The sequence below is a fragment of the Peromyscus leucopus genome, chromosome 7 (assembly GCF_004664715.2).
Source record: "Peromyscus leucopus breed LL Stock chromosome 7, UCI_PerLeu_2.1, whole genome shotgun sequence".
Lineage (NCBI taxonomy): Eukaryota > Metazoa > Chordata > Mammalia > Rodentia > Cricetidae > Peromyscus > Peromyscus leucopus.
In genome coordinates, this window is record NC_051069.1 from 56,144,141 (window position 1) to 56,167,909 (window position 23,769).

Here is a 23,769-nt window from a genome sequence, read left to right on the forward strand (position 1 = left end):
GGCAACTGCCGTAAACACATACCCAACAAAAGACTTCAGGGGAAGTTTGTTTGATTCATGGTTTCGGGAGATTTCAGCTCACATTCGTGGGAAAGGCCCAGTGGAGGACTCTAGCGCTGAGGTTGGAGCATTGGGCTAAGGGTGTGTATTCATGTCGTCAGGGACCAGAGTGGCTGGGCTAGGTGCAGAGCCAGCCCCTAGTGGGTTGCTTCTACCAGCAAGGCCCACCTCCTAAATGTCCAGAGCCTTCAAAAATACAGTTATCTGTTGGGGGAAAAGGTTCAGAATATGAGCCTGTGGGGATATTTCCAGTGCAAACCAAAGTTAGTGATTAGTCCTTTTGCTATCCATTATCAACTAAGATCAAGCAAGGATTGAGGAGTCGCTGGGCTTTTGGTAATCATTTCCCTTGTCTCTGTTATTTGGGGGGCTGAGTTTTAACTTAGTTTAGTCAGAAAGGGCTTCTGGTCTGGGATGTCTTTTTGTATATTGTGAATATGTGTTGCTCCCATTGGCTGATAAATAAAGCTGTTTCGGCCTGTGGCAAGGCAGCTTAGAGGCAGGCAGGAAACCCAAACAGAGATACGGAGAGAAGAAAGGAGAGGAGGGAGAGACGCGTAGCTGCTGCCCAAGGAGCAGCAAAACGCCAGCAGACTGGTAACGCCACGGTCATGTGGCAAAACATAGATTAATAGGAATGGGTTAATTTAAGATGAAAGAGCTAGCTAGCAAGAAGCCTGCCATAGGCCATACAGTTTGTAAATAATATTAAGCCTCTCATTGATTATTTTATAAGCAGCTGTGGGACCAAGGGGGCTGGGCAGACCGGAGAAACGTACCACTGCAGTCAGTAAATACTCTGACTTTGTGCCCTAATCTGGGGTTTTATGACGAAGATGTCAAATGCATGCTTTTAACAGGTGGCATGTCAAGGGTTGCATTTTTGAGAGGGCAATGGGGACTCCAGGAACTCTGTGTGACAGTATCTTAACATTCATAATAAAGGAAAGAAATAGATCCAAATGCAATTGCTGATTAAGTGGACCAGTATGCATGGCTGAACAGGACCCTCTAAGGAAATGGCCTCTGTCTGTTTCATTTCTGTTGCTCTGATAAAAAGCAATTTAGGGAAGAAATAAGTTAATTTCAGCTTACAATTCCAAGTCACAGTTCATCATTGTGTAGAAATCAAGGCAGAAATTTCAGCTAGCTAGTCATAACACATCCATGACCAAGAGCAGGGAGAAAATAATACATTTATGCTTGCTTGGTTGGTTGCATGTGTTCAGCTCTATGTCTCCACTTTTATATGTGCAGATCCCCCTGCCTGGGGAATGATGCCACCCACAATGGTCTGGGTCTTCCCACATTAATTAGCTGAATTAAGACAATGTTCCACAGACATCCACAGTTCAGCCCAATGTAGACATTTCCCCATTGATACTCTTCTTCCGAGGTGATTCTAGATTGTCAGTTAAAGTTAACCATTGCAGCCCTCGTGTGTGTTCTTGAATGAGCATCCGTCCGCCATTGTGTCAGGCAAGTGAAAGCACGGGGAAAGGGAGCTGAGTTTATGAGCCAACGACCTGTTTTGTGCCCATCCTTTTGTGGTATCCTCTGTCTGTAGTCATGCCTGTTTCATTGGAAAAACCTCCTAGCGTCGGACATACAGTTTGAAGCGTGGCCACGTGGCTCTGTTGTTCTGTTTCCCTCCCATCGTTTGAGGTAGTTATCTGTGTCTGTGTTGTATCTGTTGTCATGGAAACCTCCTAGCGTCGGACATACAGTTTGAGGTGGCCAGTGGCTTTCCTTTCTGCCCCTGAGCTGCACCAACTTCACTCTGTGAACGTTGCCATCTCAGTTCCGAAGTTCATGCTCCTAGCCTTTGAAAGCTACAGCTCAGCTGATGGTTATAAGGTCAGCCCATCCTTCCTGACCCCACTGTGGCCCTTCTGCAATACCCTGAAGCTAGAGAAATTCTCAGAACATTCACCTCCTTTTTCTTTGATAAACACATGGCTCCTTATCACAGCCAACAGTTTTTCCCTGTCACTGCTCTCCTCCCAGCTCATCTGGGCTCACACACCTTGGCACACTTCATGTTGGAGGCTGGGGCTTCATTCTGATTATTGTTTCAGTGTCTGTCATCTGTCCCATCAATGGCGTTGGCACACACTGCAATCTTTGTGCTTTGTGCAATCTTTTGGCTTCCTGAAATATTCCCAACTAGACCAATTGCCCATATGTCTTAGTTAGGGTTTCTATTGCTGTGATAAAACATCATGACCAGGGCAGCTTGTAAAAGAAAGATTTTAATTTGGCTTATGGTTCCAGAAGGCTAGAGTCTATGATAGTAGATCGAAGGCATGATGAAAGGGGGCTGGAGCAGCAGCTGAGAGCTCACATCTTGATCTACATGCAGGAGACAGAAAGAGAGAGAGCACACTGGGAATGGTATGAGTATTTTGAAACTTCAAAGCCCCAAGTGACACACTTCCTCCAACAAGACCACAACTCCTAATTCCTTCCTGAACAGTTCCACCAACCCGGGCACAAACGTTCAAACGTATACGCTTATGGGGACCGTTCCCATTCAAACTACTACATCAAAAATAAAGTCACCCTCACACTATCTTTGCCAGCATGTTACAACCACACAGCTATTTCTGTGACTAAGAAGCATATGACTCAACTCCAAGTCCCGTTGAGTCAGCCAGGCCTGCGGTTGCTCCTCATTGGATCTTGCCTAACCCTGGGGGTAGCAGCCTTTTTCTGTGATAGGCCAAATGAGAAAGAGCTTAGGTGGTGGGGGTCAGATGTCTCTACTGCAGTTATTCAATTATTTTTATTTTAACAAAATAAAAAGTTTTATTTTAACAAGTGATATAGGAAAACTCTATTTATGAAAGCGTGTAGGCTAGGATTGGCTTATGGGATGTACGTTTCCAGTCCCTGGTCTAGCACGATGCCAGCACTCTGTATATTTGTGAATAACAAATGTCAGCAAGCGCTGAGCACCTCGCACGTGTGGACTGAGTAGTTCTAGTGGTGCTTGAAAGCTGTGCCTTCCTAATTCCTGTATGGCTCAGAAGCCGTAGGTGGATCTGAGAACGATTTCAGCGAAGCCTTTTGCTATGGTGGCTACTGTGGTTGTTATTTATACTATTTAGATTTTTTTCAATATATGCTCATGATCAAATTTTATTTTGAGATTCTCAAAGTATATAAAAAGTGGATCCCAGCCAGGTGGTGGTGGCACATGCCTTTAATCCCAGCACTTGGGAGGCAGAGCCAGGCGGATCTCTGTGAGTTCGAGGCCAGCTGATCTCCAAAGTGAGTTCCAGGAAAGGCGCAAAGCTACACAGAGAAACCTTGTCTCGGGGAAAAAAAAAAAAAGTGGATCCCATTTCTCAAAATAACCGACCTTCATAGATTGTGTATGTGTAGATATGTGTATATAACAGTCCAGAAATTTCTGTCACACCTAAAGATGAATGCACCACTTCATACTCTTTATTTTAGTAACCAAGGTCCTATGATGCCTCAGCAAACACGTCTGCCAGACAGTCGCACACCCAAGGAAGAGAGTGTCTGGACCCTTTCAGTGGGTGGTTTGTAGATAAGTAGGAACAATTACTAAGTGTCCTAACTTAGAAATAGAAGAGCCGAGGGCTTCGAATGCAGTCTGCTCTAGCCTGTCTTTTGGGACACATAATATGTAACTCACAGATGAAATAGCCCTGCCGTCTTTACCTTCCCCATGCTTCTGCAAAGAGAATCATTGTCCTTTGGATTCTCAGAGTCACCAGTGCTCAAAGTCGCTCAGCCCAGAAGGTAGACGTCCGTGTTTCTTCCTCATGTCCGTTTCCATCCAGTGTCTTTCCCCTTATTTCAATGCTGGGGAGGAAGCCAGAGCTTCATATGTGTTAGGCAAGATCTTGTTGGCTTTGGCTCTGCATTATAGTAGTAATCTTATACGGAGATGCCTTCCATGTGAACTTTTCCAGTTTTCAGATGTGAGTGACTCATGACGGAGGTGACAGCAGCCTCCTTCAGGTGCAGTTCCATGTCCACACAGCTTAGTGACCAGGCTTCTTGCTGCTGTCCTCTGAGATGCCCCGCTGATATCCCAGCTTAGAGGACTAAAATAGCTTGTCTCGGCACTTTTCCCAGTTTTGATCCTGATATCTGGAAGTTTACATTGTCTGCAAGGCCCCTGTCCTTTATCCATTCTGGGCTGGGCTACACTGGGTTCTCACAATAACAGAATCGCCGGTATTTAGCCTCTCCGATTGGGAGAGTTGTAGATTTCTCTGCTTTTAACCGTGTGTGTGTGTGTGTGTGTGTGTGTGTGTGTGTGTGTGTGTGTGTGTGTGTGTGTGACATGAGAACACACTAGAAGATTCACAGACACAGGGAAGGAGACAAACTTCTCAACTCTCAAAGGAACCAGGGCCAGGAAACTTCTGGAAATCAGATGATTGTAATCCTTAAAGTCTTGTTTGCACCCTCCTATGTATCGCGGCCCCCCCCCCCAATTAAAAATATTTATGTGTGTTTGTATGCATATTTGGTGGGCATGGGTGTGTACCTGTCACGGTGTGCATGTCACAACATGCATGTGGTGGTCAGAGGAACTTTGGGGTCTCAGTTCTCTTCCTCCACAGTGGGTTCCATGGATTGAACACAGGAATCTGCATTTGAACACGGACTGATGCGTTTGGAATATAAACTGAATTTTGGGAACTAACGACTTAAGGAGACATCCCTGGTTTCCTGTGGTGGCTGTAGAGGCTGTAGACAATACATGTACGTTTGATGAAGACTTGCCTTAGAGCTGCCCAGTGTGGAAATTCGAGCATCACCTAGACAGCTTTAAAAGCATCCTAATGAGGGCTCCGCTCATCATCCATCATCATCCTATTTAGCAGGCTTGGATAGTGCTTGAGGATGTTTTTTTAAGCCTCTGGTGTTTTGATGTACAGTCAGCCCTAAGATTTCAGTGTCTGAAGTCAGAAGGTGGAAAAGTTAGAAATGGGGACTGCTCACTTTCGCCGACACTCTGAATTTAGTACCACATGTGAATGTCAAAAGCAGTCACTCTGGAAGAGACTCTCCTGGGGAGGGAAACTCAAGACAGCTGGGTTTGTAACCTGACAGGGTTCTGCAGGCTGGAAAGGCCTGAGAAGAATCAGCTCGTAGGTTCCCAGGAGATTGAATGGGGACCTCAGTGAGGGCAGGGGCAGCCAGAGCAGTCCCCAGAGAAATGGCTGCCCCTTGGGGCTTCCGTTTCAACACTTACTGCCAACTTGGGGTTGGTGTGTTCTATTTTATTTTCTCCTTTTACTTTGATTTCTTTTTCAAGAAAATGTCTGAAGTGGAAGGGGCTGCTTTCCTCCACCCAGTTCTGAGTCAGTTGATGAGAAGGTGGTCTGTGCACCCCTGTGGGTCATGCAGCCCGTACCCATGGGTGTGCCCAGCTGGCTGGGTGTTGGAAGCCAGAGCAGGAAGGTGTGTGTGTGGCCTGGGAGCCCAGAGGAAGGTGATTCACCAGGAGGAAGGCCAGCAGGCCCTCCTCGTGCCAGACAGCCACCACTCAGCGCAGGAAATGGAGACCTCTCCATTTCTGGGTCTAAAAAAAGCAGAAGAAAGAACATTAGCATCCTTCAAATTCCTCTGCAGCTGCTTCTGTACTCAAGGGGATAAGGAGTTGCCGATGCCTAGTAGGGAGTTAGGCTTATTTATGGGTGGGTCAGTATTTTCTTTTTTCCGAGAGCTGGAAGGCTTCCTGTGTGTCCCTCCTCCAGTGTCCTAAAGCTGCTGTCGTGGCTCCCTGGATCTCCTTTGTTGTTTTTGTTGTCCGTGGTGAGAGGTTTGGAAGGACACAATTTCAGTGTGTGATCACAGGGCCTTTCTGCTCTGAACAGCTCTGATAAGATCATCTGATTGATAGTCTAGCTCAAGGTTCTTGCGCTTCCTGGTAAAGAGTGACTTCTCCCACCCCAGTGGTGATGGGCAGTGTGTGTGTGTGTGTGTGTGTGTGATCCTCACTCTGCAGAAGCAAGTTCAGAACACACACCATTCAGCCTGTTCTATTATTTACGTCTTGTTAAAAAATAAAACAAGCTGGGCCGTGGTAGCACATGCCTTTAATCCCAGCACTTGGGAGGCAGAGGCAAGTGGATCTTTGTGAGTTTGAGGCCAGCCTGGTCTACGGAGTGAGATCCAGGAAAGGCGCAAAGCTACACAGAGAAACCTTGTCTCGAAAAATCAAAGAAAATCAAAGAAAAAAAACAAAACAAAAACAAAAACAAATCCATAGGAAGGCTCTGTCTGCAGTTAAACTGATGCTCGCCCACTGGGTCATCTCCCAACTGCCTGACTCATCCCTGTGAGTGCTTATCTAGTTGTGGCTTAAAATTCTCCGGGGGAAGGAAACTCCACCCTGGCCAAGGCAGCCGTTGCCAAGTGTAATAACCCCTTTGATGACTCTTCTTCATCACTACTTTTTCCTTGTGGAAGTCTGTGAGGTAGCAGAAAGGAAAGTCAGTCTGTTCTCCCTCCAGCATCCTTGGCAAACTGCGATTATTCCTGGATGTATCCTATGGACAGGCTGTTGTGCCAAGTGTGGAGCAGTCAGGTAGGCAGGCACAGCCTTGACCCTTCCGTTCAGCAGGACAGACTGATGGGCAAACACACTTTCCGTTCAGGGACAAGTGTGACAGGGTAACTCTATATAGCTCTGACTGTCCTGGAACTCTCTGTGTAGACCTGGCTGGCTTTGAACTCAGAGGTCTGCCTGCCTCTGCTGGGACTAAAGGTGTATGCCACCATGTCCGGCTCACAGTTCTCATCTTAAAGGGAATTAGAGATCGTTTATTCTAGAGCCATTTTGAGTGACCATGGCCTGAGAACACAGATTTAGGTTACTCAAAATTCCATGTTCCGACGCGGAAGGAGTCTCATGGGGTTTTTATAGTTCCACAGAATAAAAAAAGTCATAAATCAAGGCAAGTTTACAGTAATTGCTGGGTCCACCAGCAGGTACATAGAGATGCAGGAAGCTTTCTACGGAGCCGAGATGCTATCTGACTGCATTTTAGCTCTTTGATTGGTGGAGCCTAGTGTTCTGCTATTAAAAGAGCTTCTAAGAGGTTTTTATTTATTATCATGAGATGGTAGTTCTGAGACAGAGTGGGACAAGGAAGGCTAACACTAGCCCAAGATAAAGTAATTGGCCTCTGATCCTAAAACAAATTTCAGTCATTCCACAGAACAGAAATTCCACCAGTCGATGCAGACACAGAAACTCTTTCCAGGAAGTTGGTTTTTTGTTTGTTTGTTTTTGTTTTTATTTTGCTCATAGCCAGACACAGCTTCTTTTTATCCACAGTAAATGAATGCTAACACTGCCCAGCCTCGTATTGCCTGCACCTGGTCTCTGCCTTCACGTGCGCCAGCTGCCCATCACCAGCAGGCCATGCTCACCTCTTCCACCTGAGACCGGTGCGGCCTTTCTTCCCTGGGCAATGACCTGCCAGGCGGAAGACCTGAGTTCTCCCTGCGCTCTGTCCTGGGTGCTGTGGTGGCGATGCTGACCCCCACATCCCCTAGGAACCAGCCACATCAGCCCCAGACCTCCCTCCTCCCAGGAGCGCTTTTTCTGGGCTGGCACCTCCCTGTGATACCTCCCTCTTTGTTCTTCTTTCCTTGTGTTCTCTCAGTACCATGTGATCGTCCACCACCCTGAACCTGCCGGACAGACAGACTCTTCATTATAATGCAGACAGACAAAAGTTAGAGTAGCTCAAACCACTAGTCTATAAAAATGCCAGGCCCAGTGCCCAGGAGCCAACTCTCAGCTCCCCTCTGACTGTCTTCTTGGCTTTCAAACACCCCGGTGTACATGTATGTGCATGTACCTGTGTGTATGGGGCATAGGAGTGTGCACATATGTATGTGTCCGTGCGTGCGTGCGCAGTGTGAATGTGTACATATGCATGTGTATATACTGCCCATGCTCTTTGAAGCTGATCCTAGTAACCCATTCAGTCTTCTAGCAGTCCTGGCCCTCTGCACAGCCTCCTGTTCATCTGGGGACAGCCTGTCACCCTTTCTTACTTGAAGGATGGCTCTGGGTTCTTTGTCTCTTGGGACAGTTCCTTGCCTGGTTTGGGAAGGCCTGACTGGGATACCTGGGCCCTGCTGCTTCTCCGAGCGGTGCAAAGGCAGCCTGGGCCTGTCAGTAGGATGAGCAGGAGAGGAAAACTGGAGAGGAGCTGGCTGGAGAGCTCGGCCGGCCGTGTGCTCCTAAGGCTCACCCTATCACTGGGCAGCTCCTCCTTCCCTTACCCCTCAGGGACCAACTCCTTGTGCTAACTCTGCCTGACTCTAGCCTTAGAGGTTTGCATGGAGTTTGCAGCCTGCTGATCCTTAGCATGTGGGCTATAGATACTCAATGTTCCTTGTCATTGTTCTCTGGCTGTTCTGGACCAGCCCGAAGATGAGACCCAAGTGGCTCTAACCTCCCAATCCCCCTTGTCCTGGGGCAGAAGTCCACCTTTGCCTGCCCCTTCAGGAAACCCTGGTCCTACAATTTGTTGACATCCTTGCTACCTTTACTTACAGACTCCCCAGACTGAAGCCAGGGCCCGTAGCCCCTCCCACCCGTATTCTGTATTTTCCATCCACTGACCTCATTCCTGAGCCCTCACGACTGATCTCAATCATTGTTCCCTTTGTCCCCATCCTCTCACTTCTCAGTGTGCTTCACACTCAGGCCGAAGCTCCCCTCCTTTGCTTTGGACATGACACTAGGTGACAGATTCTCCTTACAGCGCTGTCTCTGCCTCCCAAGTGAACCTCGCCCCTCCTGTCTTCATAGAGGTTGCACTGTGGCTCTCAGAATTCCCCTCCTTGCCTGAGAGGCTTGGAGCCGCTCCTGGCATGCGTTGGGAGCATTGGAACTGGGTAAGCTGGACTTGGTCCTTGGCATGTCCACATTCCGGTTGAATGACTTTGTACTTGCCACTTTCTCGGGGTTTCAGTTTTCCCAGCGATCACCGTGCCTACCTCAGGGTGCTGAGGAGGGAATGGCAGCATTCATGTTCCTCAGATCCTTTTGATTCCCATCTCCTCCTTCTAATTTTCCTCCTCAGAATTCAGTTCCCAGGCTGCTGTTTCTGCCCAAACTCTCTGTAAGGAAATAGCACTAAGCCTTTATTGGCCTTTGGTTTCACTGATCTGTAGTCATCTTGTGTGTCCCTTGAGTCTTATGTTATATTTTGTTTCTGCTAAAGAAAAGAACTTCCTGCATCCATGCCTTTCCTTCTCGATTGCTCTTTTCCTGTCTCTCTCATATCTAGCGACGGTTGCAGACTGTGCTGTTCTGTTTTTTCTGGACTCTCTTAACATTGCAAGCATCTGCATCTCCTCTCCTTAAATAGATCTGACCTCCTTGCTGGAGGGCTGTTTAGAGGCTTAGAAAGTAGAGTGGGAACTTTGGCTCTGGGGCAGGACTTCCCAAGGTCACACCCTGATCCAGCATATACCAACTGTGTGATCTAGGACAGTCAACTCTCTCACCAAAACCTCAGATCTTTCAATCAAAAGTATTGAAATAATAACATATCGCTGTGAGTCTAGACAAGGGACTTATTGATTTGCTACATGTAAAACTCTTAGAATAGCCTAGAACACTCTTAAGGTCAGTAAGTCATTGGCTACTGTTATTATTCCCAGTCTCAATATCCCTTCTACAGTGGCTCACACACAATGTAGCCCTAATAAGTGTTGTTTAACAGATAGATGTCACTCTTCTCATAATCCCTTATTATCTACCCTTTGTTTTTCTAACATGGCTATCATCACAAAATCATAATACTTAATTCTGAAACAAAAAAGATATGCCATGGGTTTAAATAGCTCTTACTATCGGTTAAGGAAACACAAGCTTGTTGAGAGAACCATTCTTTTCTCTCGTTACTAAATTTGAAAAGGAATTTATTGTAAGGTTATGAGGCAGGAGACCAGTAAACTGGAGACAACTTCTTCTAAACCCTATTTAACATGTTGATCTTAGGGAAAAACATTCCATTAAATACAGGCACCACATCAAATTACATCATCAGTCCAGAGGGATAAGGTCAGTTGGGAGGCAGAGTGGCCTGAGGTTCTGTGTGTTCTCTCCCTACAGAGATGCCCCTGGGGAGCCAGAGTAAACCTGGGGTGTGTCGGGGTGGGTGTAACCTGGAGACTAGACCTAATCTGAAATTGCTCCTTATGTCACTGGCATGGCTTTGTCTCTGGGGATCTGTGTTGTCGTTAATTTGCTGCGTTTGCAATAAGCAGATCATTAAACTGTCTGTAGTGTGTGGAAAGTGCTCCTGACCCTTATGCGGCAACGGAGCAGAGAATGTATTAAGAATGTTTGAATCAGTCTTTACCAATTTTAATTTTGAGTAATAAATCATGCAGAAGAATAGTATAAAAACAGAATCATGTGTTTCAAATACTGCCCAGTGTGGTTTGGGAAAGATCCGGGGGTTCCCATACTGCTCCGTTGGTGACAGTGTCCTCCTTAGCCTCCATCATCCATGAACTGCCTAGATAGGTTGGCCTAGGAAGGTCTGTGGGAGGTTGTCTTGGTTATCAGTTGGTCCAGCAGGGCCCAGCCCACAGGGCGGCACCATCCCTGGGCTGTATAAGAATACTGAGCAATGCAGAGCTGGAACTGGCAAGCGGCCTCCTCCCTAGTTTCTGCCTCAGGCCCTGACTTCCCTCAGCACAGCCTGAGACGTAGGGTGTCAGATGAAATAAGCCTTTAGGCCACAGTGTTTGTAGAGCAACAGACAGCAAATTCGAAGTGGAGGGTTTCGGCCTGTGCAGCTGCTGGCACCTTCGGTGCAGGCACTGAAACATACGCGGGCCAGACGACTCCAGGAGCCAGTCTGAGGGGAGACTCAAGCAAAGCAGATGCCTCACACTCCTTTGTAAGACAGGGTCTCTCTATGTAGCCCTGGCCATCCTGGAACTCATTTTATAGTCCAGACTGGCTTTGAACTCACAGAGATCTGTCTGCCTCTGCCTCTGAGTGCTAGGATCAAAGGTGTGCGCCACCACACCAGGCTCAGATACATTTGGGGATGATGAAAGTCCAGCAAAATAGGGAGAGACAGAGGCCTTTGTCAGAGAAGCCTTTCAGACCTGAGCACACGAGGAATTCTCCCAGTGTGACCGCATATAAACATTGGGTAAAATGTGTCATTTTTAAACATTTAGGTTCATATTTGAGCAAAAAAAAAAAAAAGAAGTTCTTAGGTGTCAAAAATATGTAAAAAGTGGTGAAAGGGATGCATAAGAAGCCAAGGGCACCATTGGAACGGGCTTTAACACGCCTGGGGACAGAGAGAAAGGCCACCTCCGTGTTTGTGACGTGGAGGCAGCACATGGCTCTGGGAGCAGCTGGGAGCTGAGAAAGGGCTGCAGTCCTGGTAAGCCTGGGAAGACTGACTGTGTGCAGTCCTGGTAAGCCCGGGAAGACTGACTGTGTTCGGGCCAGGCTGTGAGAGGATCGCCCAGGAGGGAAGAGCAGGCCCCCGGGAGAGGAGACCTAGGGAGGAGCAGGCCCCCGGGAGAGGAGACCTAGAGAGGAGCAGGCCCCTGAAGGAGAGGAGATGTGGAAAGGAGCAGGCCCCTGTGGGAGAGGAGACCTAGGGAGGAGCAGGTCCCTGTGGGAGAGGAGACCTAGGGAGGAGCAGGCCCCTGAAGGAGAGGAGACCTAGAGAGGAGCATGTCCCTGTGGGAGAGGAGATCTAGGGAGGAGCAGGCCCCTGTGGGAGAAGCCTGGAGCTAGCCCCCTTCCTTCTCAGTAGCATCTTTGTTCTTCGTGAGAAACCCTGAACTGAGGAAATCATCCCAAAGTCCAGTCCAGAGTCACTGAAGTCTGCAGGGTCCAGGCAAAGGCAACAAGTGTTGATTTCACTGCTCAGCACCAAACCCACTGGGCCCTTAGACCTACTCGTCCGCAGATGCTGCAAAGCATTTAGGTAGACCCATCGCCTCAAAGCCAGTTAGCAGAAACAAACGAAATAGGGCCTGCGGGAATGGCCTGGTGTCAGCTGCTTGGCCTGTAGGCTTGAGGACCTAAATTCCACCCCCCAGCATACACATCAAAATAAATAAGTAAATAAACAAACCAAAACACCCAAAGGAAGCAGAACGTCTTGTGGGGCCTTTAAAGCAAGTGTGTCAAAGAGAGATAAAGAAGTATTGTGTGTGGGAGGGGCAGGCTTGAGACAAATTCTAGGAAAAAAAGTGAAATGAAATGAAAACTCTAGGCTAGATTTAACTGAAAGAGAGCCATTGGATTGGAAGTTCGCTCTGCACCAGATGGAGAGGGGCAGATGTAAAATGTGGAAAAGAGGCCGATAGGAAGGAAGGACGGGCTCCGGCCAGGTGTCTAGAATCTTCATGAAGATCTCCACATGTTTGAAAAAGATCTTGGCCATTTTTTTCCTCAATAGTTTAATACTGAATTAGATAAGCCTTGGGAGATTTCTCTAATTTTTCCTTTTTTGTTTTAATTTTGGCTAGTAGCATCCACACTGATTTGAATATAGAGCAGCTGGAGAAGGGCAGATGAGGGTAAGAAAGATTTATTTTAGTTCTAGTTTAAGGTACAGTTCGTGTGTTGGGGAAAGTGAGGCACATGAGTGTCTCACCTGTGGTGTGAGAATTTGCTCATAGTATCTGGGCCAGTCAGGATGAAGAGATAGGACAGGAAAGAGGCTGACTGTAAAATCTCATGGCCCACCCACCACCCACTTCCTCTGTTGAGTCTCTACATCCTAAGGTTCCATAACCTTCCCAAGTGGCAGTGCCAGCTAGGAGTCAAGTGTTCAAACACGTGAGCTGGTGGGGGGCATTTCACATTAAAACCACATTAGATAACAGGTGGACCTCAGTTAGAGGTTAATGATGAGCAGGTGGCTGGGGAGGCCATGAATGATCCGTCTGCAAGCTGTCATGAAGGGCAGGCACTAGGAATCAGAAGAAGCCAGCCGTGACATGAAGTATGTGCCAAACCTTGGTGGGACAGGTCAAGTGTGGCCCACAGGGTCCCATACACTTGGGATGTCGTGAGTCACAAACTCACAGAGTACAAAACGATTCTAGGTCTTCTTGGAACCATCTCTTGCTCCAGCAGCTCCAGGGTATACCACAATTCCTAGATCTTTGAGGAGTCTGTCGTTTCAACTTTTCTTGAGTCTCCATCCTTCTATTCTTCCATCAAATCCAGCATTACTGGGGGAAATGTGAGGCTCTGTCCACTGGAAACAGGTTTCTCAGGAAGGGGAGATCCTGTGAGGTTTATCTCAGTTACCCTGGCAACTCAGGATCCTTTACTGTTTAACATCACTGTGGTGCAGGAGTGGAAGAGACTGTCAGCCGTGATTTTGCAATCTTAGTTCAGAAAGTTTGCTTTACATGGATTCTTGGTGTTCAGTGCCACCTCTGCTGCTGCACGGATCAGTAGGGAGCAGACAGATGGAGTGCTGACACAGCCCTCACCAGTTGTTCCCTGTCTGTGCTGACAAACGTTTGCACTTGCTTGCCTGGACAAACGAAGGAAGAGGTGTGAAGACCCTCAGGTATGAAGCCCCTCAGGTGTGAAGACCCTCTGGTGTGAAGACCCTCAGGTGTGAAGACCCTCTGGTGTGAAGACCCTCTGGTGTGAAGACCCTCAGGTGTGAAGACCCTCTGGTGTGAAGACCCTCTGGTGTGAAGACCCTCAGGTGTGAAGACCCTCTGGTGTGAAGCCCTCTGGTGTGAAGCCCTCTGGTGTGAAGACCCTCAGGTGTGAAGACCCTCTGGTGTGAAGACCCTCTGGTGTGAAGACCCTCTGGTGTGAAGACCCGCAGGTGTGAAGACCCTCTGGTGTGAAGACCCTCTGGTGTGAAGACCCTCAGGTGTGAAGAAGACCCTCAGGTGTGAAGACCCTCAGGTGTGAAGACTCTCAGGTGTGAAGACCCTCTGGTGTGAAGACCCTCATGTATGAAGACCCTCAGGTGTGAAGACCCTCAGGTGTGAAGACCCTCAGGTGTGAAGACCCTCAGGTGTGAAGACCCTCAGGTGTGAAGACCCTCTGGTGCAGGTGTCCTTTGCCTCCTCTCTTCATTCAGGCTTCGCAGCACTGCAGGCTCAGGTGTTTGCCTCTCTTTGCTGTCTGAAAATGTTTCACATATTCCATGACACACAGAAAAGGGGACTATGGGTAGTGTGGCTTTTTTCCCTTCTCTCTGATGGAGAAATGGATGCAGCTGTGTCTATTAAGAATAGATTCCAGGAGATGGTGTGGCTTACCAGTTCAGAATAGCGTTAGTGAATGAAAGGGCTGACTTAATTCATACCCTAGTCTGCCACTGATGTGTCTTAGTTTTTCCGTCTGTAAACAATATTCACAGTCCTTTACAAAGTTCTGTATTTAAAATGTCTAATTGACAGTTCAAGTCATACTTCAGTCAGTGTTTGGGCAGAGTGGCTGTGCTCTCTGCTTCTGTGTAAAACACTGGATCCTATCTGTTGTCCATCAAGCCATATGCCACAGTATGGAGTCCGTGAGAGTGCAGAAGTGATGGACAAGGGTTCTGAAGAAAGCAGAGGAGGGAGAGGTGCTCTCTACTGTCTGAAGAGCCAGAACATGTAGTTGACTCTTTACCTAGGGAAGGCCAGGGCAGAGGAGTCCTGGATCCCAGTGTGGGACTGGGTCCTGGCCTTCCCAGCCACCTCCATGTCACCATCAGGGTCTGTTCTCCATGTCCCTGGGAAGTGTGGGCAGAAAAGGCAGACAAACAAACACAGCAAACCTTCTGATCAAAATCACAATGTCAGTCTGTCCCCTGAAGTCCTGAGCCACACAGTGGGGTGAAACAGGAAAGGGACCCCAAATAACCAAGGTGCCCTAGAAAAGCTGTACAGCTTTTTGGGATCTGGACCCCTTTCTAAGATCTTGTATCCTTCGTAGATAAAGCCTTGTGTTTCCTCTGAAATGATGGGCTCATTGGAAGGATAAAGCACATGGAAACCCAAGAAGAGTTAAAATAACAGGCTGTGCAAAGATCCTGGAGTTGTGGGGAGCAGTGAGCCCTGTGTGGTCAGAGCAGAAGCAGAGGCACCCCACTCAGTGTCCTCTGTGGAAGCCCTGTGACTGTGGCAGCTGGGGGGCCAGCTTGAATCGGTCCAGTCCCGGTTCTTCCCCAGTACCAGGATGTTTATGTCCTGTGCCTCTCTTTGTTCTTCCTCCTCCTCTTCCCTCTTTAGCCTCTTCCCCTTCATCATCTAAGAACCTTGCTTCTCTGGCCATGCCCTGGGCTGCAGTCTGTCCCCGTGTGGCCCTTGCATTGAAGACTCTTCAGCATGCTGTCTGTGCTCTGCCAACAGGGCGACCAGAAGCCATCCACAGACTTCCCTTAAAGCTAAAGATACTGCACCAGCTTCAGTGCAGACAAGATACCCTAGTGAATGAAGAAGGCATCTTAAAGCATGTGGCCTTACACCTGGCCCCAGAGATCCTGCCTCTGCTGTGTCTTGATCTCCTGATTCAGCATCGAAGCTACTGTTTCCTGGGGTGTATCTTTCAGCTTTAAGAAAGTAGAGACAAAGGCCTTGCAAAATGAATGAGCTCCTTATCTTCTTCCTCCCAGGGATGGGGTGGGTGGGGGAGCATCTAGATGCATTGCTTCTTAGGCTAGGGGAGGATGGAGTGACATGGTAGAGCCAGCCTGCAGAGACTTGCAGGAGGCTCCAGCAGACACACCTGCTGGATCCTCAGCATCACTTGTCTGAAGGCCCACACTGTGGAAGGCCACAGCAGAGCCAGGCAAACACACAAGATCAACTTGACCTAGATGGGAAGATAATTAAACCCCATGACCTACTAGATATTTGAGAGTGGTGTAGGGAGTTAGCTCCAATATTAGGGTGTCAGTTAGCAGAGAAAGATTTGTTTTGATTTGTGGGTAGGGGTGGTACAGGAACCAAAAAATAGAACTTTCAATTCTCCAGGAATCAAGTAACCAGTGATGATTACACATGCTTAGTTCTAAAATGTTTTGAATGCATTTTAGAGTGGGTAGTTTTGAGCTTTTATGCAAAATTATGATTTTTTAAAGATTTATTTATTTTTATTTTGTGTGTATGAGTGTTTGTCTGCATGTATGCCTGGTGCACTCAGAGACCAGAAGAAGGCATCAGATATCCTAGAACTGGAGTTACAGATGTATGTGAGCCTATGTGTGGGTGCTAGGAACTAAGTTTTTGCAACAGCAGCCAGTGCTAACCACTAAGTCATTTAATACTATATCTTGCCTTTTGCTTCCAATCTCGCAGCACATGCTTCCACATCACAAACTCCTCAGAATTGCAGGTGATTTTTAAAGGCTTTGAGATGTTTGAGGAATATATTATCATTTACTTCACATTTTAAACTTTTGTTCAAGCCCCTGTTGTTATAAACACTGTCACTATGATCTTCACTGGGCCTAAAGGTGAGCAGAAAGTCCTCAAGGCCTTGGGCTGGGTCCTCCATCAAAACCACAGTAATTCCTCAAGGAATTTACAGTCTACTTTGGGAAAGAAAAACATAGTGCTTAACTCTGTTCTTTTTGTCCTTTGGATTAGCAAAGTGACTATCATCTATCTATCTATCAATCATCTATCTATATGTGTATGTATACATCTATGTGTGTATAGATTATACTGTTGAACTATAAAAGCATCTTGTATAAGAAGAAGAAAAGATACAGCTATAGATTATAATTGATATATAGCACGTAAGTAAATTGGTTGCAACTCTGTGGGTTTGGTCCCAGGTTTTGGCACCAACAATGTAAGTAAATTTGTTGCAACAACTCTGGGGAAAGGTGTCCTGACTACCTGGGGAGTCAGGAAACTCCTTGAACTGCTTAGGACAGCTCTGATAGCTGAAGCTGTAAGGAGACAATTCAGCCCTGGAGGGCCAGGTATTCCGGACACCTTGAGCTGCTCAGAACAACAGCTCTGCCCTGAAGGTGTCCTGTAAAACCCGGAGCTGTTTAGCACAGCTCTGACAGCTGGAACTGCAAAGAAGCAGCCCAACCATGGAAGGAAAATTTTTTCTGACTTCTTGGGAAAGTCAGGCCTGGAACTGCTTCAGCAGGGAAGGGTATCCTGACTGTTTGGAAAAGTCAGGGTATACCTGGTGTGATGGGGGATGGTCTCCCTGCAGAAGATAGCAATCATGCTCCTCTCCTGGAGAGCCACTACAGCGGAGCTTTGCTCAGCCCCCACTTAAGGGGCTTCCTAGCAGAGCTCTACTTCTCCAGCCTAAGATGTTGCTTCTTTTGCTTCACTCTGCAAAAGGGGAAACCCCTCAGGAAATGTAGCCATCTCCTCAGGCTCCGGAGAAAAGTGTTACTTTTTCAGCTCTCTCTTGCTCTGTCCACTGAGGGAGTCTCAGCACGGATCTTCTCCATGCTAGTGAATGAAGATCTTCACACCCAAAACTCTTTTGAGAAAGCAATTTATTTGGGAAGGAGTAGTCCAGGAGAGTAGCTGCCTCTGCCAGGGTGGAGAGAACAGCCTTTTTGTAACTGACCAGGCAGGGTGGTTTACATAGGATGTCTTGTGGGTGGAGTCAACCAGGGGTTGACCTGGGGCCCAGGATTCTACGTCTTGCTCTGTGCTTGGTTGTTTTTACAAGTCAGTTGGCCAGGGGCAGAGATGGCTCTGATCTGACTGAGCCAAACTGTGTTTCTTTCTACCCTGATCTGAGCCATCTTTCCCTAGTTCTGGGTTCCAGGGTCAGGGTGGGTTTCTTTAGTCAGCCCCTTTTCCCTACACATATATTGGTTGGCTTGTAAGCATAATGGAGAGATTAATTTAAAGATCAGTTAATCTAAAAGTGGAAGAAAGTAAAAAAAGAATACCACGGGATAAGCGTTGGAAGGACCCATGCTTGGTTGTTTGGGTTTAATCTCAGCCACTGAAAAAAGAAAAGGAAAGTCAGTCCTGAAGAGATGGCAAGCTGATACAGTGAGTTCCGAATGAGCTTGAGGACATGAATTTGACCCCCAAACCCACATTAAAGAGGCCAGGTGTGGCGGCTTGGGCTTGTAGTCCCAGAGCAAGCAAGATGGAGAAAGACAAATTCCTGAGGCTCGATGGCCAGTCAGCCTAGCTTGATCAGTGAACTTCAGGTTAATGAGAAGTGTTGTCTTAAAAAACAAGATTGGCTGGAGGGTTGCCCAGTGGTCAGAGCACTGGCTGCTCTTCCAGAGAACCCAGCCTCTCTTCCTAGCACCCATAAAATGGGCAGCTTTTAGCTCCTTGTAAATTCAGCTCTAGGAGCTCTGACGGGAGATCTGATGCCTCTTTTTGGCCTTTGTGTACATCTGCAAACACCTGCATATACCCCCTCACAAAACACATAACAAATAATCATTTTTTTTTGTTTAAGTTTTTAAAACCCAAACCAACAACAAACAAAACCAAGGCTTGGAAGAGGAACAACAAAACCAACTTTTGTTAGAAAAAGTGCTGTAATGAAACCTAATTCTTCATAAGTTAATAGTTTGTTTTTAAAGGCAGGTGACTTTGGAAGAGTGGCACTCAAGATTGTCCTCTGACATCACATGCATGTGAATGTATGTGCGTACCTCCCCACATGTACTTGCATGCATAGTCATACATACATTGAGAAGAATCATCCTGATGGGTAGTATTTCCCTGGAGCTTTGGTAAGTGATTCAGGTACTGTGAACAGGGATTCATCTCAGCACTGCCTTCTTCTTTCAGATTGATGACCCTGACAGCAACCTTGAGGAGGTGATTGAAGAGGCTGACGCTGTCACTTCCGTGAATAATCTGGGAAGCAAGCAAGCCTTGAATGCAGACTACCTTGACTCTAACTATGAAATCGGACAGCTGTACCCAATCCTCCTTAGTGGTGACCTCCAGGCACCCACATTCCCACTCACAAATTCAGTTCCAATGACCCAGTCTTTCCGGAAACGATGGCATATGAATCTCAACAGCCTTATGGACCGAGCCTTGATTCCACACTGTGGAGATGGCAAAGACCTGTATATCCTCACAGGCGCTGTCCCCTCAGACCACAGAGTTAAGGGCAAAGTGACTGTCCCAGAATTTGTCTGGCTGGCAGCCTGCTGTGACGTTCCTGGAGGAGGCTGGGCCATGGGCTTCACCAAGCACACGCAGGGTGGTGACGTCATAGAAGATGTGCTGGTGAGAGACCTTGAGAAGCTGCTTCCTCATAAGCCTCAGCTCTTCCGGGACAACTGTGGAGAGACAGAGCAAGACACTGAGAAGATGAAGAAGATTCTGGAAGTGGTCAACCAAGTCCAAGATGAGGAGCGGTCTCTACAGTCTCAAGAGAGCATGAGCCCCCTTGCCAGCACCCAAAGCCAGCAGTCTGTCCCGCTGTCCCCAGAAGCACCAGAAGGAGGAGGCAGCTTTCTGGGCAAAGTCCTTGGTTTCCTTTTGACCCCATTCATCAAACTTTTCCGGTTAATTTATTACATCGTGATAGCAGTCTTAAGGAATGTAGTCCATCTCCTTTGGTTTGTTGCCAAGCATGTGATAAATGGCATCGAGAGTTGCCTATACCGTCTGGGCGCAGCCACCATCTCATACCTTGTAACCATCGGACAAGAGTTGGTGGGCATTCCCTGGAAAGTGCTCAAGGTCGTGGGCAAAGTCATCAGGGCCTTTCTCCGGATCCTCTGCTGTCTGGTGAAGGCTGTGTGTCGAGCTCTGAGCATCCCTCTCCGAGTCCTGGTGGACGTAGCCACCTTCCCAGTGTACACCGTGGGGGCCATCCCCATTGTGTGCAAGGACATTGCTGTGGGCCTGGGTGGCGCGCTCTCTCTGCTCTTTGACACTGCTTTTGGCACCATGGGTGGCCTGTTGCAGGTTGTTTTCAGTGTCTTTAAGCGGATTGGCTACAAGGGTCCTTTTGACAATTCTGGGGAGTTGTAGAACTCAGAAACCTAGTAGGGTCCTTTGTGGTGGATTTCATTATTTTCAATAGAGAGCTAGACTGTTCTGTTTTCACAGCGGGGTCTGTCCTCTGTCAGCTCTTGTGTCATGTTGCCTGGGGTGGGTTGTCTTTTTCTGCAAAGGAGTTTGGCACAATTTAGACCTGATCTAAGAGAAATGTTCAGGGTAGGTTCGGAGTCAGGGTCCACTGTGCACCTACAGTTATACATGCAAGCTTCCATGGGTGCGTTGACTTCAGCACTGTGCTCTGACTCCTAGTGAAACACCTGGACCAACCCTGGCTTGTTATGAAAGGTAAAAATAGGGAAGGAGAGGTTAAAGGTCATGAGAAATGGAGAAAGAATCTTGTGCCTCCCGTTAATCTGAGAGATTTAAGGCAAAAGATCTGAATATTGTTGTCCAGTCTCTTAGCATTTCTTTCTCTTCCTCTCCGACCCAACCAACCCTGGGGATGTGCTGGTGACTGCTCTGTTGAAATCCCTCCCTACAGAGGCAGCATCTGCCACAACATCTGCCTGGTATCAAGGACTTGTTTGAGTTACATTTCTCCCAAAGCCGAATTATGATTAGGGAGAGTCAGGTCCCTCCAGGTATAAAGGGAGTGGGAAGGAGACAACAGTAAGTAGGTGCTGTGTGTCCAAGGACATTCCTAGGGAGCTTTGATGACTTATATTAAATCTCTGATTGACAATGTTAAACACAAAAGATTTGCATGTTAATCTAATATGAAGCTTCATATTTTGTGACATCTAATGCATCAAGTGAGTACTTGATACCATAAAGCACTCTGACTTCTCTCCTGAAATGATTGTTATAACTATCTAGGTAATAGACAAAATGGAAAATATTCTAGCCATCTCGGGCAGAAATAGATGTATGTACATATTTAAGAATCATCTCTTAGAACATTATTTTTATAGTATATTTGAGGCTAAAATATGTCTTTCATTAATGCAAGTTAAATTTGAGAGCTTATTCCTGATTTTGATCAATCACTTGTAATTTTAAATCTTGCACTAAATAGATAACAAAGGGAACCAAACTTGCTTTGTGGGAACCAAACATTCCCACAGTGGGAATGGATTGTCTAGTATTTTTTCTGAGTGTTCCAAAGAGTTATTGTGAAGGAGAAAAGGGCCACGTGTGGACTTAACTTGGGGACATCCCGGTTGGCGGGAAGTTAGTTGTAAAGACTAGGAGTCTAGAAAGAAATCAAAGAGGGAACAGTACATCAGCTGTCCCCAGAGCTGGCATATGAGAGCCCGAATTTAGCAAGAATTAAGTTTTGCAGAAGATGATTTGAACTGCACCCGAGAAGAGTAGCAGCCTGCAAACTTCCATTTGGCTATGATCTGGAGTCTGGACTGCAGACCTCACTTGGGTAGATGCACAACTTTTATCAAGACTCATTACTATGAGTCATATTTGTCAGGGTTTCTCTGTGTAAATGGGAGTGTAAGGGCTTGTGTTGGTACTGATGGGTCAAAAGAGGGACTCTCAGAAGTTGCCAGAGAAGCAGTCTGGCCAATCCCCATTTGTTTAGGTTCCAGAGGCACAAGGAGGCTGTAGGTTTGATTTTGTTTGTGGGGCTAGCTGGAAGCAGGTTGCTATGAGCTAAGACACTCCATCACACCGCGTGTGCCTCCCTGAGTGTAATTAGGATTTTATCACCTATCAAATACTCCAGCCTCTGTATCATCAACTGGATTTGACATGGTTAATGAAATGCCAGGTATCCATGAGAGACTGCATCTCATGTGGCTCTCTTTCCCTCTCATTGAATATTTGCATTCTTAGAGGCCCTAGTAGGGCACCCATGGCACCTGAACCCCTTTTAGGGAACCACTTGGAAATGCCCCCTTCCTGTATTAAGATGTCTGATTATCTTTGTGTGGCTTTTTTTTTTTAAATGGGAAAGGAGAATAAGACAAAAATATATCCTTCAGGTTAGAGGCTGAGACCCTTCACTCTGGAGTTTCTTGTTGGCAGGGTCTCTGAGTCACTGGAACCAGCTGCATGTGGCTTTGAAGTCCTACCAGGTCTCAGGGCTGCTGGTCCATTGCCAGCAGGCTACTTGGGGCTCTGAGATGGGAGTTTAGGCAGCTGAGCCCTGTCATCAGCTTGGAGATTTTGCTGTGGCTTCACTCCATTCTCAGGCTCTTGGAGATGCTGGCCAATTCTGTCTTTCATGGAGCTGTTTTTCTAGTCTGTGTCAGCCATGTTCTTGGATACACCCTCTGCCTTTTTGTGCCTTTTCTGCCTAAGGCAAACTGGGGATTGGAAGGAACCAACTGAAGCATCCGTGGTCTTCATTCATCCATCTATCTAGCAAACATGTATTCGGGCATCAAGGTTGCAGAGATGGAAAAAGCTCCATCCCTAGGAGTTTCCAGTATGGTGGGAAGAAGAGGTGGTGCAATCCATGCTGTGATGTGTCCTAACAAGCACCGCACCGAGGGTATCTGCCCTGCCCTCTCTAGCACAGGAAGAAAACCTGTGGGGAATGAAGGACGATGTTCCAGAGGGTTTGGCCGTATCAAGCTATGTACAATGCTATGTACCTTGTAGATGCTCAATAAAGTCGTTGACAACTCAGTGGTTCTTTAAGGTTTATGGAGGGGCATCTGAGTGCTTGGTATGAGGTTTGGGGCTCTCTGGGATTACTTCCTCTTCCCTTTCTTCCTTTTCCTCTGGGAGGCTGGAGAGTAAACCAAGCCAAATGCTAGGAGAGTGCCCTACTACTGAGTTACACACCATGCTCGTTTTCTTCTCTTTCTCTGTATCTGTGTGTGCGGAGGCCAGAGGTTGAGGCCAGGTGCCTTCCTCTTGCTCTTCCGCCTTGTTTTATTGAGTCAGGGTCTCTCCCTGAACCTGGAGCTCACCAACCAGCTAGCTCTTCAGTGAGCTCTGGGGCCCTGCTTGTCTCTGCCTCCCTAGCTCTGACGTCACAGATATGTGGGATGCTGGGACCTGAACTCAAGTCCTCAAGCTTATGCAGCAAGTGCTATGCCATCTTCCCAGGCCCTTTATTTTCTTCTTGATTCATATCAACTCAAGCAATTTTCAGTTTGCTTTTGTTCATTAAAATTTGTTGAATTGTATGTGAGAAATTAGAAGCTCAGATGAGTGAAACAGGACTTAGAACTTATATTTCTATCCTTCATTAGTACGTACCCAAGGCCTATTTGCTTCATAGACTCTGGATCACATAGAAAATTATAGAAATGCTCCTATTTGTTTATGCATCAGGAAACTCACACAGTTCAGAAAAGGCAGCCTGTGGAGAGAGAGAGTGGTGGTCCTCTGTGGCCTGTGGGGAGGCACCTTAGAGCGAAAGGGTAGAACTTCATGTGTGTCATGTGTTGAGTGCCCTGTCTATTTAACACATCACACATGTTTTACACAGTGCTGCACTCTAAGCATGTAGTGGGGCTGTTGGCCTCTCCCGTGAGTTCTTATTGCTGTCTATGTTGGTATTTCCCCAGGGTCATGGTTTGATGTCAAAAGGACACAATGCAAACCAATTAAGCACTCATGACCACCTGTGTGTCCAGGGTTGCAATTTGAGATGCTCCCTGGAGGTGAGGAGGTCACTCCTGGAGGTCAATATTGCTCTGTAGTTCAGATGACAAAGTCTGAGTCCTGGCTTACTAATGTCCGTGCATAAGTTACCTACCTCTACTTCTCATCTGAAAGACAGGGCTGAGTATT

At 47.1% G+C, this 23,769-nt stretch overlaps 1 protein-coding gene across 1 annotated transcript in view; it reads left to right on the plus strand.

Moving 5' to 3' along the window:
* Positions 1-22,653, plus strand: part of Endod1 (endonuclease domain containing 1) — a 33,064-nt gene extending 10,411 nt beyond the window's left edge. Inside the window, exon 2 of the mRNA XM_028862048.2 lies at positions 18,835-22,653. Coding sequence (XP_028717881.1) covers positions 18,835-20,037 — 1,203 coding nt within the window. The 3' untranslated portion in view covers positions 20,038-22,653. The remainder of the gene's footprint in view (positions 1-18,834) is intronic.
* The last annotated feature ends 1,116 nt before the right edge of the window (positions 22,654-23,769 follow it).